Source organism: Zootoca vivipara, chromosome 1 (assembly GCF_965207765.1).
Source record: "Zootoca vivipara chromosome 1, rZooViv2.hap1.1, whole genome shotgun sequence".
Classification (NCBI taxonomy): Eukaryota; Metazoa; Chordata; class Lepidosauria; order Squamata; family Lacertidae; genus Zootoca; species Zootoca vivipara.
In genome coordinates, this window is record NC_142582.1 from 41,250,065 (window position 1) to 41,271,218 (window position 21,154).

At 43.4% G+C, this 21,154-nt stretch overlaps 2 protein-coding genes across 2 annotated transcripts in view; one reads left to right on the top strand and one right to left on the bottom strand.

The window, feature by feature from the left end:
* Positions 1-1,394: 1,394 nt before the first annotated feature.
* On the top strand, positions 1,395-11,185 carry LOC118083014 (5-hydroxytryptamine receptor 5B-like). The gene is made up of 2 exons (XM_035111010.3): positions 1,395-2,318; positions 9,693-11,185. The coding sequence occupies exons 1-2, from the start codon at positions 1,599-1,601 to the stop codon at positions 10,023-10,025; spliced, it is 1,053 nt and encodes a 350-aa protein (XP_034966901.1). The 5' UTR covers positions 1,395-1,598; the 3' UTR covers positions 10,026-11,185.
* A 955-nt stretch (positions 11,186-12,140) lies between these two features.
* The window catches only part of CCDC93 (CCC complex scaffolding subunit CCDC93), a 38,868-nt gene continuing 29,854 nt past the window's right edge, over positions 12,141-21,154 (bottom strand). Inside the window, exons 18-23 of the mRNA XM_060279192.2 lie at positions 20,793-20,901; positions 18,025-18,107; positions 15,587-15,624; positions 14,780-14,864; positions 13,115-13,228; positions 12,141-12,445 (exon numbers count right to left, since the gene is read on the bottom strand). Of these exons, the coding sequence (XP_060135175.1) occupies positions 12,392-12,445; positions 13,115-13,228; positions 14,780-14,864; positions 15,587-15,624; positions 18,025-18,107; positions 20,793-20,901 (483 nt within the window). The 3' untranslated portion in view covers positions 12,141-12,391. The remainder of the gene's footprint in view (positions 12,446-13,114; positions 13,229-14,779; positions 14,865-15,586; positions 15,625-18,024; positions 18,108-20,792; positions 20,902-21,154) is intronic.

A 21,154-nucleotide genomic window follows, 5' to 3' on the forward strand; every position in this document is an offset into this window, starting at 1 on the left:
TAGGAAGGAAGGAAGCATAGGTATAGGCGGGATTTATGTATTTATGTATTTTTTATGGGTTTACTTGATATATAATCAAGTAAATTTGGTTGTCCGTCCGTCCGTCCCCCCACTTGGCTACGCCCATGGAAGAAAGGAAGGATTAAACTAATAGGGAAACCATTCTCTTGGGTTTGGATGTCTCTCTTGCATCTGAAGGCAGCCCTGTTTAGGGAAATTTTAATGTTTGATGTTTTATCGTGTTTTTAATATTCTGTTGGGAGCCGCCCAGAGTGGCTGGGGAAACCCAGCCAGATGGGTGGGGTACAGTGCCGGATTTACATATAAGCTAAACAAGCTATAGCTTAGGGCCCCACTCTTTTGGGGGGCCCCAAAAAATTGAAAGGAAAAAAACCTGGATGTACATTTCCAAAATATAAGATAAAAAACAAACAAAATAAAACCTACACACAGCAACAGTGTTTTGTGTTATGTAGGCTCCTATGATGTAACTAATGGGCCCCGCCTGCTAGCTTGCTCCCTAAAATATCACTGATTTGCTCATTTCTATACTGTATATAGGGTGCCTACATTCTGCACGTGCAAATGCCTCTAGATACCTATTAGGTCCATAAATGACCATATAGCATACAGTGGGACCTCGACTTATGAATTTGATCTGTTCTGAATGCACACTTGTAGGTCGAAAACTTTGTAAGTCGAGTTTCCCATAGGAAAAGCGGTTTCCCATAGGAATGCATTGGAAACGGAAAAATGCGTAAGTCGAGGAAACCACATCTAGCCGCAAACGGGTTTTCCGTTTGGATGTCGAAAAAATCTTAAGTGCACGGCCACTTTTTCCGCTCGTAACTCGAAAACGTCGGATGTTGAGTAGCTCGTAAGTCGAGGTCCCACTATATATTCAATGCAAAAAAAGCGACATATTGTTGTTGACAAAGGACAGCTGGGCATATAAAGGGCCCCATTACCTTCAGTGGCTTAGGGCCTCATCAAACCTAAATCTGGCCCTGGTGGGGTATAAATAAATACTTACAGTATTATTTTTAGCAGCACTAAAAGGCTGCACCAGTTGAATTTCTTCCTGCCTATCACACTGATTAGGCACTGGGGCCAGGTCAGGTGCTTTACGTTACTGCTGTAAGATAGTGGAGGCGGATGTGTAGGGCTGTGCTTTGCGTCGCAGGTTCGACCCCCAGCAGCTGGGAAAACCACCTTTTATCAGGGGCCTTGGAGAGCTCTCGTAGAGGCAGTGTACAGTCTGGAGGCTGCTCTTTTCGCCCGCTCCAGTCCTACGCACGCCCAGGGTAGGGAAAGCGAGGCGCGCGGGGCAGCAGCAGCAGCACGTGGCGATGGCTGCGGGAGCGGCCTTTCCGAAGGGGGCGGAGCGAGCAGCTGCTGCGCTTTGCGCGACTAGGCTGCCGGCCACCTGCCCGCCGGCGTGAGTTTCCCAAGCACTTCGGAGGAGCGGCGAGGTGCGTTGATTGTACCCGCCTCCTCCTCCTCCGCCCGCTCCCCTTGTCCCTCAGTTTGGCGCGCCGCGAGCTCTATGCGCGCCCCGGCGGCGGCGGCGAGCGGCTCCTCTTCCCGCCAAGCCGACCATGCCGCTGAACGGCTCCTCAGGCGCCGGAGGAGCCAACCGCACCTCGTCGTCGTCTCCCAGCGCAGGCGGCGACGGCGAGCCCTTGTCCCTCTTCCGCCTGCTGGTGCTGAGCCTGCTGGCGCTGCTGACTCTGGCCACGCTCGTGTGGAACCTGCTGGTGCTGGCCACCATCGTGCGCGTGAGGGCTTTCCACCGCGCGCCGCACAACCTGGTGGCGTCCACGGCGGCGGCCGACGCGCTGGTAGCGGCGCTGGTGATGCCCCTCAGCCTAGCCAAGGAGCTGTCGGGCGGGCGGCGCTGGCGCCTGGGCCGGGCGCTGTGCCACGCGTGGGTCTGCTGCGACGTGCTCTGCTGCACGGCCAGCATCTGGAGCGTGGCCGCCATCGCCCTCGACCGCTACTGGTCCGTCTCCAGGCACCTGCGCTACACCCCGCGCGCGCGCCGACTAGCCTCGGGCGCCCTCATCGGCGTGGCGTGGGCGCTGGGCGCGCTCATCGCGCTGCTGCCGCTGCTGCTCGGCTGGGGAGGCAGCTCGTACAGCGCCGAGCAGCAGCGCTGCCAGGTCAGCCCCGAGCCCGCCTACGCCGTCTTCTCCACTGGGGGCGCTTTCTACCTGCCCCTGGGCGTCGTGCTCTTCGTCTACTGGAAGATCTACAAGGCGGCCAAGTTCCGCGTCGGAGGCAGGAACGCCGTCGGGCCCCTCCCAGAAACGGGCCAGGTAAAGCACCGCGGGGGATGGGATTGGTGCGCAGGGAGGACGGGGGTGCGGGGTGCGACGTGATATGTGAGGCTGCGTTGGAATCCGGCTCCCCGGCAACGCCACTCTGATCTGTCAGGGGTTGGACTAGATGATCCCTGGGGGTCCCTCCCAACTTTTGGGAGGAGTTCGCGCGGACAGCGGGTGGGGGAACGTGATATGCGATGCTTCGTTGGAATCTGGCTCCCCCGCAACGCCACCCTCGGATCTGTCAGGGGGTGGGCTAGATGACCCTCCAACTCTAAAGTTCTGTGGGGGAGCAGGGGGTCGCGCGCAGCATACACAGAAGGCCCGGTTCTTGGGGTGGTATAGCAATAGGGCGAACGGTGGGTTGGAGACGTTTAACAAACCGGAATCTAAATCTGCCTTTCACCAGCAGGCCATAGCTGCCAAGTTTTCCCTTTTCTCACGAGGAAGCCTATTCAGCATAAGGGAATATCCCTTTAAAAAAAGGGATAACTTGGCAGCTATGCAGCAGGCATCCAAACAATTGTTGAACTTGGCGCTTGAGCAGGTGTAGACAGCAGTTGCTGCAAGCCAGGGTTATTTCGAACCAGTGCAGTTCAAACATTGGTTTTATAGCTCCGGAATTTCAGATCTTCAACTGAGGCTGTGAAGGAGAGGCATTCATTCGCCCTTTGGAAACGTTGCTTCAAGCAGCCTAAAATTTTTATGCAGCCTTGAATGAAAGCTGCTTTCTTTCTTTATCAAGTTTTGAAACTTGCAAGCAGAAAGATGCAAGCTGGAAATTCAGGGGGCCACAGTGAAAAGGGGATGAAGTGCATTTATGCAGAGCTTTTGCTTTGCTTCTTAAGTGTGAAGTGTAGGTTTTCCAAGCCTGCTTGGAAGTCCTGCTCTTTGCTGCGGGGAGTCTACCTCTAATCCCAGGTGTGTGGGGGGGGGGGGTCTGGAGAAAGTTACTCAGTGTTATTTATGCTCTGGGGGTTAGCTCTAACCTTGGGAAGAGTTTCTAGAACAGCTGTAGGGACTTCTGGGTGTATTAGAAACAGCAAAAGTGAACATCAGGACAGAAAGGTTCAGCTAGGAATACCTGGAGGATAAGAGTGGAGTGGCACATCTAAGATGGAAAGTAGACAAATGCAGGCATTAGACAGCCAGTGTAGCAGGATGAATGGGGAAGTGCAAAATTACACAGCTGGTTTGAAATCTATTTTTGTCTTATGCATTGCTTTTTTGTTTTGGTGCAGCCTCAAAAACTGATGCTCATTGTGTGAAGAAAGAAACCATTTTGTAAATACAAGTATTTGGTGTGCAATGCTTCTAAGGTTTTACAATATTTTTAAGATGAGGCAAATAATAAATGGTTTCCACTGTTTTATCCTTTGGCACAACCAAAGTGGAAAAGAGCTAATTTATCCAATGCAGCCCAATCATGTACATGTTTACACAGAAGGAAACCCACACCATGTTCAATTAAATTGAGTCTTCTGTAGTCTTCATCTGCAATCCTAAACACACTCACAGTGCCACTGAAGGCAGTAGGAATAAATTTATGAGTTTAGGGTTACACTCAAGAGTCTTTAATAGTGTCTGTCTTTTATTTTTTTTATTTTTTTAGGGGTTCCTTTTTTATAAACCATCTTGGGACTCATTATTTGGTAGGAAGGGAATTACAGTGGTACCTCGGTTTATGAACTTATTCCGTTCCGGAAGTCTGTTCTTAAACCGAAATCATTCTTAAACCAAGGCGTGCTTTCCCTAATGAGGTCTCCCGCCGCCAGTGCCCTTCCACTGTTCAGCTTCCATTCTTAGACCGAGGTAAAGTTTGCAAACCAGGAGACTACTTCCGGTTTTGTGGATTTCGTAAACCGAATAGTTCGTAAACAGGGCTGTTCTTAAACTGAGGTACCATATCAATATCGCTGGCATGCACACATCTTCCCAGCTCTCTGCACTGTTTTGGTTACAGAATGGTTTAACTATGTATTGAATTATTCTGTCATGCATGCTTGTTTGTGGTAAAGAGTTTGGAAATGAAGTCTTTTTTTAGAGTCATCATTTGTCTGTCCATCTATGCATCAGCAGCTACATAACCTTATCCACCTGCGTGCATTTCTTAACTCGTAGCCAGTCGTGCAGAAAGTGAAGATGAATTGTGGGGGAGGTAGAATATACAGGAATGAACTTTGCATGTCCAGTGCTTCTGGAATGCCTACTTGCTGCATGGCTCTTTCGCTGCATGCCCTAAGCACCTGGTATTCAAAGGCACACTGTCTCTGAATAAGGAGATTCTATTTAGCTATCATAAGGAATTGCTGTTGATAGAATTGTAGAGTTGCAAGGGTGCATGAAGGATGCAGTCCAACCACCCCCTGCAATGCAGAAATCTTTCACCTGATGTGAGGCTTGAACCCATGGCTCTGGGATTAAGAATCTCATGTTCTGCTGACTGAGCTATCCATATTACTATGTACTACCATTTCTCATACTGGTTACAGTCTCCATACCATTGAAGTCAGCAACAAAAGTTTACATTGTCTGGGCTTGATCTTCAGTGCCTGTCGTTTCAGTTCATAAATGATCCTAGTTGATTTCCCTATAGCTTCCTTGCACGGCTTGATGTGAATGATTGTGACAGATTCCAGCTTTAATTCATTCAAGTGTGTCCAAAATCCATGGCAGCAATTTCCGGGGGGGGGGGGGGTAGCTCTGTTAGTTCCTTGCAGCAAATAGAACAATTAAAGACTAACAAATGTATCATTGCATGAAGCTTTTGGTAACTATAGTCCACTTCATAAGATGCATGAAGTGTTATCTTGAGTTTCAGCTATATATGTACACATGGTAGTTTGTGGGGACAAGATGATGGAATTGTTTCTTTCTGGGGGATGATGACTGTAAAACCGAGAGGATTTTTATCAGATTCTGATTTTTTAAAAAATAAAAAATTAATTGGCTTACTGGTATAACAATGCAGTTGTTATCAAGAACAGTTTTGGGAAACTCCCATTGTTAATTACAAAACTCTCATTGCACTTTTCTGCATTACAGTCTCACCACCACATGGGTACCCCAGAATAATACTGCATTCATGTGATAACGTGGCTGTAGTCCACAAAAGCTTAACCTTTTGACTTTTTTTTTTTAAAAAAATTGCATTTCCTATGTTATTGGCTCCATAATTTTCAAGTTTGCAACCGTTTGCTTTTTTTCGTAGGCAGAGAAAGAACTTTGATAAATATAATTTTTTTGTGATATTAAAAATGAAATTTGTATAATACGGTGTCACAGACACACGAGAATGTGTGTGCACACACACATACTGAACATTTGAGGGTGCAGTCCTTGGGATTAAGCCCCATTGAAAAGTAGTGGGACTTACTTCTGCATAAACATGTATAACATTGCACCACGTTATCAATGTCTTGGTAAGCTGCAACTTGATGTGTGGGACAAAAATCTTCATTTCTTAAGGCAAGTACTTAATACTTGAAAAATAATTTATTGTTATCAATAAATTGTGCAGGGAATTGTTGATCGTAAACCCCAAAGGCCCTTAGATCTTCATCATGTCACCACGTGGGAGGGGAAGATGCAGCAAAGATAATACTGATGCCTTTATTAGATTAGTGTATTATCATGGTAAAATTGTTGTGTGTTTTGCAACTTTCAATTTATCTGAATGTGTGAATTGGCACCTGAATATAACGGTTACATTTTGGGGGTGCACATGCAGATCTAGTTGTTGCAAGCAACAGCAGGTTCCTCCTCACGTTTATGTCGAAGTAACCCCAGCTGAATTAAATGGTCCTTTCTTCTATGTAAATGTGGATAGGATTACAGCACAAGTCTCTTAGCATCCTTGATTAGGAAAAGCGCTCCACTACCCCCAGTCCTGTTTCCTTTCTTGATAAGCAAAAGGTCCTTATATACAGTCCCAACCCAAAATGAATTTCTTTATTTTAAGCCTGTCTTTTTATTTCATTGTGTGCACACCATTGTCTTGAAACCCTTTTTTCATGCTTGGCTTTACAGTGGAGCAGTTTTAATTATAACTAACAATGCCAGCTACTAGTGCTACTGATGATTCAAGTGAGCAGAGTCACTGCATTCTCTTCCAATGTATTCAAATTTGCCTGGGCAAGGACTGCAATGTTGGGTGCTTCATTTTCCTGGTATTCTGATACGATCTATGAAGGAGATTGATTAGTCACATTCCAGATAGAAATAGGTTATCAACATTCTGCATATTTTTTGCAAATATGTTTGTTGGAGTTATTTATTTACTGTGTCCTTGTTTCAATATTGAAATAAAACAAATAAGGAATGGACAAGACATAAGGAACATTGAGCCAATGTTATCTTTTTGGGAAGGAAGAGGTGTTGTGCAGAGTTAACAAGACTTGGGGTACCTGCAAGCTATCACTATTTCACAGGAGTGGCTCAAGCACACATAGGAACTTTAGGCTTGCACGTTTTAAATGGATTAAGGGATTCTATTGCCCTAGTGCAACAAATCCACTTAAAAAATAATAATCCCCATACTTTCTACTGTTAGGAAAGTAACAGGGAAACACAATGAAAAGTGTTAGATGAACACTTGATTAATGGGGTGATTTATAAAAAACCTGCCAGCAAATCAGGAATGCAGGACAAAGGCACATTGCAGCAAACAAATCAGAATGAATGCTCAATAAAGACAGGATATAATCTAATCTCCTGAATTGTGCAAGCAAATCATGATGAATGCTCAAGTGTGCATGCACACGAAAGCTCATACCAAAATAAAAACTTAGTTGGTCTTTAAGGTGCTACTGAAGGATTTTTTTTAATTTTGGCTCAATAAACAGGTTGTCTGGAGGGGTCCCTAATCTTTGCACACATAAAATCGATTCTGTTTTTTGTTTGTTAGTAACTGTGGCTTCAAACCTATATCTGCATGGAGGAATTGGGGGGGGGGAGAGAAGGCCCCCTTAAATTAAGTGGGACTTGCACATGCAACAGAATTAGGACATAAAATGGATAGTATATTTTGTTTTAATGTAATCGAAACAAAATAAAAATAAAAATCCTTCCAGTAGCACCTTAGAGACCAACTACGTTTGTCATTGGTATGAGCTTTCATACACTTCTTCAGATACACTGAAACAGAAGTTTGTTTTAATGCCATCAATGGGGTCACTACAGGTAAGCTTACTAGCAGGATAAGGTTTGCTAACATTCCTGGCAATTAATCACCTGCAGGGCCAAGCCTTTTATGTTAGGATCAAAGTAGACCACAGTTCTCAGTTCTGGTTGCCAGGACTTTTGATGCAGGTAGAAGCAAATACAAAGGAGAGGAGGCTGCAGAAAAGGGTCCAGGATGACAGGAAACACCTGAAGCAGCAGGAAGGAGAACAAATCAGTGAGGCAGACTATATTTACTGCATGTCCTGGAGGCAGTAAAGTCTGAAGTGAAACTGGCAGGTATACTCCCAGACCCACTTACCTATTTTTGTTACTATAGCAATTTCATCCCTCCCCCTCCCCCCCTCCCCGGTACAAGTTCAACAGAGGAGCATTTGCTTAGGCTACTAATATAGATCCAGGGGAAAGATCTGCAGTCATTGATTTATTGGTTGAGAATATCAATGCAGAGGAGGAGGAGGAACAGGCAAATAAATGCCCTTCTATGTCCTAGCATAGGCGATGTACTTGCAGGTTTCAAAGAGGCCTCTCTGCACTCTCTCCTGTATTGTTACATTCCAGAGTCATGCCTCTCACCTGTAGGGGAAGACTGCGCTGTCCACCCTGATGACTGATAGGTGACTTTTTGCTGACACTTAGCCTTTCTGGGGGCTGCTATCCTCCTCTCATTCTAAAGAGGTTCAAAACACAGTCGGGCCCTTATAGATGGAACCCTGAGTTAGGAAAAGCAACATTAAATGCCTATTAATTTCTCACTTCAGTGATGACGATTATGTTTAGCCCATTCCTTTGTAGTTGGATTACTGAATAAAGCTGAGGACAGACAGACAGACAGACAGACAGACAGACAGACAGAGCATTCTTTAGGCCAGAGCAGTCCCCAAAAGAGCTGTAGCTCATGTTGGGTCTCTGCTGTTTGTCAGTAAAGCCTCATACAAAGGGTAAGATCCAGCAAAGGCTTCTCTCTACTACCCCACTGCTTCCCCTACATGGAAGCATCTCAAGCTGATTTGGCAGAGCTGAAATGGGAGAGAGACCAGAAGCCCCACTGCATGAGTGGATTTCTGTTGCACAACCAGGTGGAAATCATTGGATGTCACCCGGAAGCCCTTAATTGGACCTGGGTTCAGCACCAGAGCTTCTCCTCAATACTGTTTGCTAGTCATCATCAACCAGTACCAGGCAAGTCCTGCAGTGCTGCTGCTGCTGGTGGTTGTTTTAGTTTTCCAGCAATATTTCCCAGCAATATTAGCCATTCAGAGAGCAAACAGATGGGGTCATTCCAGTGTTGTGTGTATGATTCATGTCAGAGGGTGCAACGTTTTGAGGCAGACTGGTGTATTCTTTTTTGGGGGAGGAGAGGGTCTACAGGGAAGGGTTAATTGATGAAAAAAACAGTCTTTCTGTTTCTCCTGTTGGCGTTCGCCTCTGCTAGATCAAACCACCCTGGGCTCTCATGTGATGAAGGTCAGTTGAAAGACATCTAGCAGTGGAAGAACTGAATAGAACCCATTTTATTCATTGCTGATTTATTCCATTAGTTATTGATGCTGCTGTAGTACCCTGTGGGGTGTGTGTGTGTGTGTGCACGCGCGCTTTGGACAGGGGGATACATTTCTATAGGCTAGAGGAGGGAAGGCCAGTTTTCCTTTGGCTCACACATCTAGCCAAATGTTGGATCACTATAACAAAAGTGCCAAATAGTTTGACTAGGATAAAAAAAAGCACATTTATGTGCAATGTTCACCTGGGGACATTGCCATTTTTGCTTTAATTGTGCTGCGTCAGGTGTTACTTTGCACTGCTTGAGAGCAAGGGGAATAGGTTTAGGGCAGAATGGCTTGAAAGCCAGAAATCCATGCACAAGACCTCACCACCCTTTGGAGTCCGACTTATTGGAGGTAGTGCAGCAGTAGTTTGTGCTGTATGTTGCTGGAGTGAAAAACGGGGCAGCATAGTTCTGTCCTGATCTGCACTTTTCTTGCCTCCCTCCACCCCAGCAAAAAACCCTGCAACTATATATGTATATATAAATAAATATACATATATAGAGCTTGAAGTCTAGTTTGGGCTTGGACACAGCTGGTCTGTCATTTGAAAAGCAGTGAAGGGGTGTGTGTGCACGCAGAAATCCTTTACTTAAACAATACTGTCTTGGTAATAATTCCTGTTTGCTTTTATGTCAAGGTGAAAGAAGCTTCTCATCAGCCGCAGATGGTGTTTACAGCTCGTCATGCGACTGTCACTTTCCAGACAGATGGAGAAACATGGAGAGAACAGAAAGAGAAGCGAGCGGCTATGATGGTTGGCATTTTAATTGGTGTGTTTGTACTTTGCTGGATTCCCTTCTTTGTCACAGAACTAATAAGCCCCCTTTGCTCCTGCACCATAGCACCAGTCTGGAAAAGCATCTTCCTCTGGCTTGGTTACTCCAACTCCTTCTTCAATCCTCTGATTTATACAGCTTTTAACAAAAACTACAACAATGCATTCAAGAACCTTTTTGTGAGGCAGAGGTAAAAAGAGCAATGGTGGGGGGGGGGCATGGCTGCCAGACTAAGATTGTACTAAGATCATTTATGCAAATTTTGTTTGCTAGGTAATTCCATTTGCATATTTCACTGACTGTGGGAATTAAGCAGTAAGAACAGGAATTAAGCAGTCAGAAACATAGCCCATTGCAATGCAGCCCAGTTTTCTAGAGAAGACATCTCTAACCATTGCAAAAGTCCTCCTGCCCAGTTGGCTGCAGCTACCTATATGAAAGGCAGCAAATAATTTTAAGAACCCCACTTCGATCACAATTAAGCCTCTGCCTTGCAAAGGCTAGACCGTATTTTAAAAGTTGTTCTGCTCCTTTGTCAGAGGCCAGTTTTAGTGTCACCAATAACTTTTACTATGAAACATTTATGGCGGGTGTAGTAAGGCACCAAAAACAAGAATTCCAAGAGTTACAAGGCACTACAATACACAGAGCCTGGAGGTAAGTAAAGGGTCAGCAATAAATAAAATCCCTAACCATATTTGTTTGCTTTAGTTATTATTCAGATATTAATCAGAATAAAGATCAGTGACTGCTAAGATACAAGAATCATTGAACTTGGGCGGCTGAACTTTTAAAACTTTAATCACAGCAAAACTGGGCAAAAACAATCATGTGAAATGGCACAAAGAAGTGTTCTGTTAAGTAGAGGATGGAGGCAATTTTCTGAAGACTACAGCAGGGGAGCATTTCCCAGCTAGCAAGTCCAGAGCCTTCCATTCAAATCAGTTGTTTTGGGGAAAATATAGATATGTGGAAACTTTCCTTTAGTAGCTGCAAATGACCCTATTAAGTGGACTGGATTTGCCTACATGTAGCCAGCATGTGTTTTATGTCTTAGCCCTGTTACCATAGTGCTAAATACATTTTATGGGGGAAATCATGACTCTGAACATTGAATGATACACGGGGAGGACAGCGTATCAATCTGCAAAGAGCGGAAAACATATTGCATCAACTGGTTTCCTTCCGAGTCATTTAGCGGTTACCACCATACTTTGGCAAACTCTTGGTGTTCTTTTCTTCCAGAAAAATGCTAATGTGTATTTAATGAAAAATAAGTGCAATCTTTTCTTGCAGCATCACACGTATGTTTTACTATGAGCTGGGTTTAAATATGGTAAAGCTCTTTTACTCAGCTGCGTGTTCAGCTATTACCTCAGTTTTAAGAGCAATGCAAAGTTGGCATCAGGCTCATTGAAATGAGTCTGGTAGCTTGGTCTGTATAAAATAACTTAATTGTCAAATATATATATTTTTTAAAACAACAGCATGCAATATATACTTTGGTGACATCAATGCAGACTGAATTTTCAAGCTTTAAACTATTGCTTAGAGGTTTCAAGCTACCTCAAGATCCTAGTCTCTCCAGGAGCAGAGACTGCGAGGTTTTTGTTTTGTTTTAAATCAATTTACTGGTACAGGAGGAAACATCTGCATCAGCTTGCTTTGAAAACTATGGCTATATCAAGTCCCCCCACCATTACCTGCTACAGATCCTCAATACCCACACATATTAAGCTACTTGTTGGTCAGACAACCCTGCAAAAAGGCATATTACGCAGTGTAGGGGACTGCAGGCAGGTGTGTCCCTATCGCATGAAGAATACAAGGAAACAGAGATCTATTGTGTGACCAGAAGTGCCGTCTGCTTGTGCAGAGGGAACGTCTGATTCTCCTGCTTGTATTGTTTGGTACCCCAAATACACCACCACCCCATTGCAAAAGGAGCCCTACTGCCAACTTTTGAAGTACGGGCGCTTGGATTCAGTCAAGGCATTTGCACTTTTTTCAGCCCATTTACCTCTGCAGCCTGGGACCCCCTTCTGTCTTCAGCTAGCACACATGTTGTTTCTAGAGTGAACTCAGGATTTAGAAAATTCTAAAACAGCTATCAAATTCTGTCATTTGTGCTGAAGGTTTCTATGCTCTGTGCAGAATTTCACATGCCAATGTTGTAGCTTGTCAGAGAAATGGGCAAAACATCAGTATCTGCACTCATCCCTGTTAGTGAAGAAGTGGTTTTTTAAAATCATGAACAGAAGAAGAAAAACGCTTAGAAGGCAAGTTAGTCAGCCAAACAAATTTGGAGCTTTTGATTTATACATATTTATTGTTTAACACGTATGTTTTCTAGTGCACGTGAAATGTTAACTAGTGCAAAGGTAAATCATTTACAAAACAGTGTCACTTTATGTCTTTTTATATATGCACACACATATGAAGTAACCAAATAAGGTAACTGCTATACTGCATTAAATCTCAAAGGAATACATCTAGTCATTGGGCTGGATCAGAATAAGAATGAATTCAATCATATGAATGAATTGCTGCCTGAAGTTCTTCAAGAACACTTGTCTTTCAACTTGGATAAAAGCATTTCGTTTTTGCGGCATTCCTGTTGATAAACAAACAGATGGAAGATTTGAAACATTAAACAAGACATGTCAGTTAAATGACGATACTAACAGTGCAAACCTGCATGGCTACAAAGGAGCAAGGGTAATTAAATTCAATGGTTCTTATTTCCAACTAAGCATATAGGATGACAGCCCAAATCAGCTGTCTGTCTTTTAACACATGCTGTACGTAATATGGAAGGCAAGGCAGGTGGAATTTACTGTTAAAAGTGAAAAGGTGCTAGATGGGATTGGTCCGTATGAATTATGCTGGAAAATAAGAGTATATGAAAAAACCAGACTAATGCATCGGATTGTTCTTAGCCTTCTGCTACCAATTATATTACTTAGAATCATTCACACCAGCCTTTCTGAACCTCATGCCCTATGTGTTTAGGACTAACTCTTCAGCTCTATGGCTAACAGTTGTAGCACCAAACACCTGCAGGGTAGAAGGTTGTGAACAGCTAATCTAAATTCTGCCCACAAACTCACAGCGCTAGATGATTATTTGGGGGTGGCGGGGAACGGGACACTATGGCATCACAAAGTAGTGCTGAATCAAAGTATGTGTTATTAAGGCACCACATCATGTTCAGAGCTTTTGAGACAAAGTAGCTCTGTGTGTGTGTGTTCTCTCTCTCTCCAATCACCACTGTGCGATTTACCTCTTTAAATTCTTTGACCGTTTTGAAGTAGAGTCTTTGTTTCTCCAGTAACTCCAGATATTCATCATTTAGCTGGTCCCTTCTCATTTTGTTTTCTTGCTTCTTCTTTTCCATCTGTTGGTAACAAGAGGAAAGTATTATGTTACCTTGCAACGCACAAGACCAAAAATGAAATCCTCCAGCTTTCCCCCCCTCCTCTCTTAAAAAACAACCACCACCAGATAAACAAGTGCTCCCTGCATCTGCACTTGTTCCAACAACAGAAACATTTGGTAGTGTACAACTAGGAAAAAGCAGAAATATCGCAAAGAAATCACTATGAAACCTTCAGTGCCACAAGTCAGTTATCTTGTAGGAAAGGTTTTTCCAACACCCCTTTGCTTAAAATCTCAAAAGTAAGGTAACTCATGAGGCCTCACCTTCATGGTCTGCATTCATAAATGAAAATCAAGACCAATTGAATTTTTGCCTTTCTGCTCATGGGATGTTTCTTTCCTACACGATCTCATTCAAGGATACCTGCATTGTGGTTTCAACAGGTGTACTGACTTGAGCCAGATTCCCTACTGGACAACCCACTGTATATGGCCTACACTGGTGCTATGTGCTAGAAGTGCTTGTCTCACTCCCAATGGGATGAGTTTAAAAAATGGTAAGCAAGAAGGAAACACCTTCCACTTTTTGAGTGAGAGTGGCTGTAGCAAATAAGCTTGTTGGTTTTGTTTTTTTAAAGGTTCGGCATTTTCCACAGGAGAACATCTACAGAGGGTCCTTTCAATGCAGATAGCAAGAAGATAAAATTTCCCTTTAGTCAAGAGATGTTCTGTGCTCAGATAAATAATGAACTGCCTTTGCCAGAGTCAAGCCAATTATCAAGTGCAGTAGTACTGCCTACCCTAAATAATAGTGGCTTTCCTACACCTTAGGTTATCCCTTGTTCTATTCAGCACATCTTAGTTACAAATCATTACATCTAAAAGCTGAGTATGGCCATTTATTTGAAGGAAGGTTCTCTGTGAATGAAAGGGGGTACAGTGGTACCTTGGGTTACAGACACTCCAGGTTACAGACACTTCAAGTTACAGACTCTGCTTAACCCAGAAATAGTACCTCGGGTTAAGAACTTTGCTTCAGGATGAGAACAGAAATTGTGCAGCGGCGGCGGCGCGGCGGCAGGCCCCATTAGCTAAAGTGGTACCTCAGGTTAAGAACAGTTTCAGGTTAAGAATGGACCTCAAGAACGAATTAAGTTCTTAACCCAAGGTACCACTGTAATTTAAAGAATAATGCAAGGGAATTTGGGCAGATATGTGATCTGGGATAATAACTGTGCATGAGTTTTAACAGGTGAAGGCTACATGATGGAGGAACACAACACACACTTGATTATGTTCCAAGGCATTTGCTTTCAGGGCCAAGTCTATGAATCCAAATCATTTCCATTGTGCTTGGTATAGAGGTGCATCTTCAACCTCTGGTTCTATTTCAATTGCTAGAATGTTGCAGTATGCTCACAGGGTAATAATGAGCATAATGTAGCAGAGCAGGAATGAAAGCATATTCCAGATGTTCTGTAGGTTTGCATTTCATTGCACATATCCTAAAGGTTATATTGAGGTCTAAAACGAAACACCACCCAAACTTATGTGAAAGTAATAAACCCACCTTCATTCGATTCTGTTTAATTCCTTCTACGATTTGTTCCATTTGCCGCAGAAACTGGTCTCGAGCACCAGAAGAAGCCATGGCTCTGAAATGAGAATGGGGTACACATGGCATGAGCACATTAGACAAAGGAGAATGGGTGCCAAGGTCACTTGTGGGAAGAGTGAGAGCCCACACAATATGTCTGCAGCCTAAATGGTAAATCATGGAAGTCAAACTTTGCTTGCAGTTGACAGAAAAGACAAACTTGGCCTCTTTGGATCCCAGTGATGCTTATTCAAGTCCCACTGAGTTCGACAGAATTCTTAGGGCTAGCCTATTAAAGTGTGCCTTTGTCTGACAAAAGAAATAATAATGTAGGACTGTTTTCTATATTTCCCCTTGAAAAACAAGAAGCAGCATACTGTCATAGTTTCAGAGAAAAGGCACTGAAACAAGTATTACCTGAACCATTTAGGAGCATAATGTGACATGCATAATATCTTGAATGGGATACGTGACTTTAATTTTTTTTCTTAAGAGTATAGACCAGGCACCCCCAAACTTCAGCCCTCCAGATGATTTGGACTACAATTCCCATCTTCCCCGACCACTGGCCCTGTTAGCTAGGGATCATGGGAGTTGTAGGCCAAAACATCTGGAGGGCCGCAGTTTGGAGATGCCTGGTATAGATCATTGAAACTTTTGGAAAGATTTTAAAGACATGTGACTGTTTCTTTAAATCAAGGGCTGGTCATCGTAAAGGAGGTGAAATGGCCAAGCTGTGTTAGTGAGGACTGTATCCACAGAAAAGAAAGGACTACTTACTGCTGGAAGTTGTCATGAATTGAATTCAACAAGTTAACCTGGGAAAGACAAACACAAGGATGCATTTTTATTGCAAAGTTTTCCATGTAAAAAAGCAAATGCCTTTTAAGTAGGGTTGCCAGACTCAATAGAGGACAGGACTTCTGTGCCTTTAATTGCCCTGCTCTCTTTTGAGTCTGGAAACCTTAAAGAGAAACCAGCAGACCCTTTGCTTGGAAATTAAACAAAGGGTCTGCTGGTTTCTCTTTAAGGTTTCCAGACTCAAAAGAGAGCAGGGCAATTAAAGGCACAGAAGTCCTGTCCTCTATTGAGTCTGGCAACCCTACTTTTAAGCAACAGGGCTGGTTCAGAAAATGATACGGCTTGGCTAATTCATGATCATACAGACTTTGCTGTACCAAATTACTTGATTTGCAGTTTAGTGTGCGTGAAACATTGTATCTGAGGACTCACTGGGTTACCACGAATTTCTTATTGTATTCATACATACTTTCAGACATGAAGTAATGAACCAGTAATGAACCAGTAATATGTTACCCTAAGAACAGTACTTGAAATACAACAGTGTGAGAGTATTCAGAGCATTACACACATGTGTTGGTAGGTCATTTAGATGACTGCAGACTGAAAGAGAACAGGCAGGCATTAATTGAATCAGTTCTAAGCATGACACCCCCAAAATGGATGACACTGTAAGATTTTAAGCAAATTATACATATCCTAAGAAATTGTGTACCTATTCACTTTTATCTTTTCAGGAGCATATATTCAACATTTTGTGCTCCTATGAGCTAGCACATGTGTTCAGATAAATATTGGACTGCTGCTATCCTATTTATCAAAACATTTTGTAGGAAATATACAAAACCATCTCATAAGAAATTGAAGTACCATGTACAAAGGGATATACAACCACTGAGTTACAAAACCCCAGTGAATTCTGGGCCGCAATGACCGTACTCTTGATTTTGTGTTTTGCCACCCCCCATCCCCCAAGGCCTCTGCTATTCAAAAAAGGGTGACAACCCTGGACTAAGCTGTAGACAAAAAGTGCCCTTGCCTCAGAGTGCTTTTGCACATTTTTTTTTGCTCCACTAGCCTTTTTCTTGCCCTGCATTAGCTGTGGGAAAGAACACAATCAGTTTCCTATTTACGCAGCATAACAATGCAAACCACAGCAGGTCTTTAAAGAAACCATGGGTTTCCCCTCCACCCTGCCCCTTTATAAAGAACACATGACACGAGACAACACATTGCCAAATTCAACAGGGCAATCAATCACATGCTTCACTTTATTCAAAGCAAAACCCTGGAGAACTGTTGCCTGTCAGAAGAATCAAAATCAGGAAAGATGGACCAATTGTCTCAAGTCAGTTTGAAGGAAGGTTCATAATGTATTGACCTCTTTTTAGCAAAAGCCTTGAAGCAGTTGCATTCTGACATGATTACCTGAGGAGGCCCGCATTAGAATCCATTGTTTGATTTAATCCATGCACTTTAGACCAGCCCCCTATAATCAATCTCTGTGACCTCCATCCCAACTGAATTCTCCTCAGCACATCCCATACCATTAATTAGGATCTGCTGGCCTTCTTGGAGGGCTGAAGCAGGAGATGGGAAAATCCTCCTTGGCCTGGAGAATCCCATTCAGGAGTCAACCTGGGTTTCTTTATTATTATTTGACAAGATTTATGTACACCACTTAACAAAAAGAAAAAGTAAGTGGGTTACAGGAACATGGCTTCCTTGTCTATGCATTCACACAAAAGCACACACATTCTTCCATTCACTTGTTTTTCTCCATGTTCGCTTTCGCCTTTGAAGACCACAACTTTTTGTGTAATCAGGTGTCAATAAGCAAATTTAGCAGAATCTAGTTGGCCCGCAATTCCATGACATCTCAACTCACCATTGGGGACAGAGGAAGCTGCCTTAGAGTCAGACTATTACCGTCAGACAATTGGTCTATGTAGCTCAGTATGGTCACCAACTGGCAGGGGGCTCTCTAGGACTGTAGGCAGGGTTTTCTCTCAGCCCTTCCTGGTGATGTTAGGAGGGACTGAGCTTCTGCATTCTGTGATCTTCTGCATGCAGAGCACATGCTCGATACCACTGAGCTCTTGAGACACAGCCAGGCAGTATTTATCAATTTAACACTTAGCATTTTAAAAGACGAGTTTTAAAATAACTATATTCTCAGCGCCGTCATAATCATGTCAAGGAAAGGAAAAGATAATGAATATTTTAACTGCACATCGGTTATAGAAATAATGCCTCTCATTAAGAAGCATCCCTGAATTTATGTCTGGTTCGCTCTCATCAGTCCAGGGTGAGAGTAATATAATTACACCTTGCCATTTGACTTTTTGGCAAGAACTCTTGTGTGGAGGAGACGGAGGAGCTTTGTGGTCAGTTAGAACATCTGATCAGCAGCTTACCTCTTTTTCCAAATACACCTTCTTATCATCCAGTGTGTTGTAGAGGGTAAAGAACTGCTTCGTTTCTTTGTGTGTTGCCGAAACTGCAAACAAAGGAAAGATTCTTATAGTGTAAGTAATCCCAGACATGCCTTAAGTAAGGACAACAGAGTCCAGTAAGACTTACTCTGGTAAAGTGAGTATAAAGTTGCAACCTTAGGCTGCACTCCTAAACACAAGCTTCTGGAGAAGAAGTCCCAGTGTCATCTGCACTGAAAATTGGGTGACTGAGAAAGCTGGCTTTCATGATGATTTTTAACTTAAATAAGTTTAGAAAAGGTGTACATCTTAATGGAGCACAACATTAAAGGTGTACAACGTTAAAGGTTAAAAGGTGAACCTGGTGTCATATGTAAGGCTGAATCTCTCCATGGCTCCTATTAGCTCTGTAGGAAGAAATGAAAAGGCCTGAAAGCTAACGGAAGGATAAGAAGACTTCCATTTATGCACGGTATCTTTCTCACACCCCTCCCTACACATCATACTCCCCTTCCTGAACAACCACCCCCAAAACCCTGGGGAACCGTTGAGCTGGCATTTCATGGGGGGGGGAACTGTCTCAAACATCCTCCAAGGGTAAGGAAGCCCTTTAGGACTCCTTCATGAGCCTATTTGGATCCCAGCCAAAACCTGGAAATACAATTTTGCAAACATTCTTTTTAACTTTCCAACATTGTCATAGAAATCCAAGGAGGGAAAGAACACACTCCTAAGTACTCAGCCAACCTATAAAAGGCTGGCAATATATCTTAACATAAAACCAACATTCTGTGAATTGTAGCTCACATAAATTTATTGGGAGTGACAGTATTTCAGCTTGTAAAGCAAAAAGGGTTATTCTAAATGATTTGCAATGCTCATTTAGCATAGATCAGGCAGGCAAAAGGTAGAATTCTCCTAAATCATCAATTCACTACATTAAGTGTGGCTGGGACAGTGATACAACGATGGTTCCGGTCTAAGGAGAGGTAATGTACTTTCTGACACAGAACACTCTTTATAGCCATTAATGGTACTGAATAGCCTGAAGAGGCAGAGTGGTAAAACCCATATATTATTTTGCTTTGGCTGCTGATAGAGCTTCAGTGCGCATGCACAGATGTTTTGGAGAAAAGCCAATGAGAAATGACATTGCAGATGAGTACCCTATTCCGGGAAAATTTCAGAAGTAGAAGTAGCCACGGAAATATAAAATATCACATTGCTAATTTTGATGAGCACAAATTTGACATCACTGTAACAATAAGAACTAGACATTTGTTTTTACAGAGACAATTAAAAACCCCTCCTTACCATGGTTTTTGGGGGAGGTGGGTGGGATACAACAATTACAACATGTTCCATATGGCGAGAAGTTGCCTACCTCTGGCAGTAAGAAATTCAAGTCCTTGAATTATCTACAGTCTGAGTCAAAGTGTCAAATGGCTATGTGGGCTTGCTTACCAGTGCACCCCACTATCCTTAACCTACCCCCCCAAAGGTGCAGCAGGTAGACGCTTCATGTCCTGCCCTGTCAATTTCATCTAGTGTAAAGGAACAGCTTCCCCACAATCTCTGGAAATGGCAGGCAGACAGGCATACATAGAGGATCCAGAGTAGAGAGTTCCATTAAGGGAGGTATGTGGGAAAAACTAAGTGAACAACTGGGGCAGACAGAAAATGAGGGCCAAGGACAATAGGATGAGTTTACCTCTGGGTACTATAAATGACAGGTTCCTATGGAAGGCAGTACTTCTGATTTTCTTCTTCTGTCACATTTGTCTTTCCCCCCTCATTTTTTTGGACACCCCACCCCATTTCTCCTGGAACAAAGAATTTCACCAAAGGACGAGCATTTGGGAAGCAAGCAGGCTTTCGTTGGTGGACTCGTAATCTGGGGAACTGGGTTCGCTTCCCTGCTCCTCCACATGCAGCTGCTGGGTGACCTTGTGCTAGTCACACTTCTCTGAAGTCTCTCAGCCCCACTGACCCCACAGAGTGTTTCTTGTGGGGAGGAAGGGAAAGGAGAATGTTAGCCGCTTTGAGACTCCTTAGGGTAGTGATAAAGTGGGATATCGTCCAAACTCCTCCTCCTCCTCTTCTTCCTTAGGCTTACTTAAACCCCTAGCCAGTGCTCTGTGAGCAGAGGAGCTGTTGCTGCTGAAGGGGTTTCCACTGAAGTAGTCAGCCACTAACACAGGCAGATGAAGACTACTTTGCAGCAACCACGTTACAAGTGCACTGGGGTCATGGGCCTGAAAGCTTCCTCACTTTGCACTGCATGCGTATGTACGAGCGTGCACCTATTTGTGTGTGTGCACAGCCCCTCCCACATTGTTTCTGAAATGGAAGAACAGTAGGGATTGAAAACAAATATGAATGCTGCACATCACACATATTAGTGGGGAGGGCAGCCCTGATGTACCCACTGCATGTAGTGGGTTGGTTGTGGCTGTTGTTTTCCCCCCTCCCTAGTGACATAAGGAACAGTACCTTAATATATAGACTGTGGAACTAAGTGGCAGAACCAGCTACGAACATTCAAGAACCTACCCCCAAAGCACCAAATCTTTGGCCCTGAGGGAATTTTAAAATCCATGTTTTGGAAAACCCCTGCTTGTCTGCAAAGGCATATGATGTGAATGTCAAACAGCCAGTGATACAACAACATTAAACAATAAGTGGTTGCCATGCTCCATAGGTTTATAGTGCTTAGCTGTGAGGAATGCATTTCTGCCTGATATACGTACCCTGCCCGTAAAGTTCAATAAATCTTTTCTGGTACTGTGTTAACTCAGCTCTGCTGGGAACCTCATCAATCTTGCGTTGTAAAATGGCTATTTCTCTGTTTCGTCGGGCCTAAGGGGAGTTGAAAACAATATACAAAACAAAAACCAAAAGAACCCTGTGACTAGGTTTCTAAAAAACAAACTGACATTTAGAAACAACCTGATAACGCAATCAATTGATGCCATGAGGACCCCCTGTCCTCTCGGCTCCACTGTAAAAGGTGGTATTTTCCAAATAATTACCCCCAAACTGGTATTTCCAACTTTTAAAACATCCATTACAGAAGGATCCGGGAGTCTAACGTGAACCAGAAATTTACATT

Bases quoted from the DNA above. Each gene is read 5' to 3' on its own strand.
- LOC118083014 (XM_035111010.3), top strand. From the start codon at position 1,599: ATGCCGCTGAACGGCTCCTCAGGCGCCGGAGGAGCCAACCGCACCTCG. The intron at 2,319-9,692 runs GTAAAGCACCGC...TTTTATGTCAAG, and splicing joins CCCTCCCAGAAACGGGCCAG to GTGAAAGAAGCTTCTCATCA.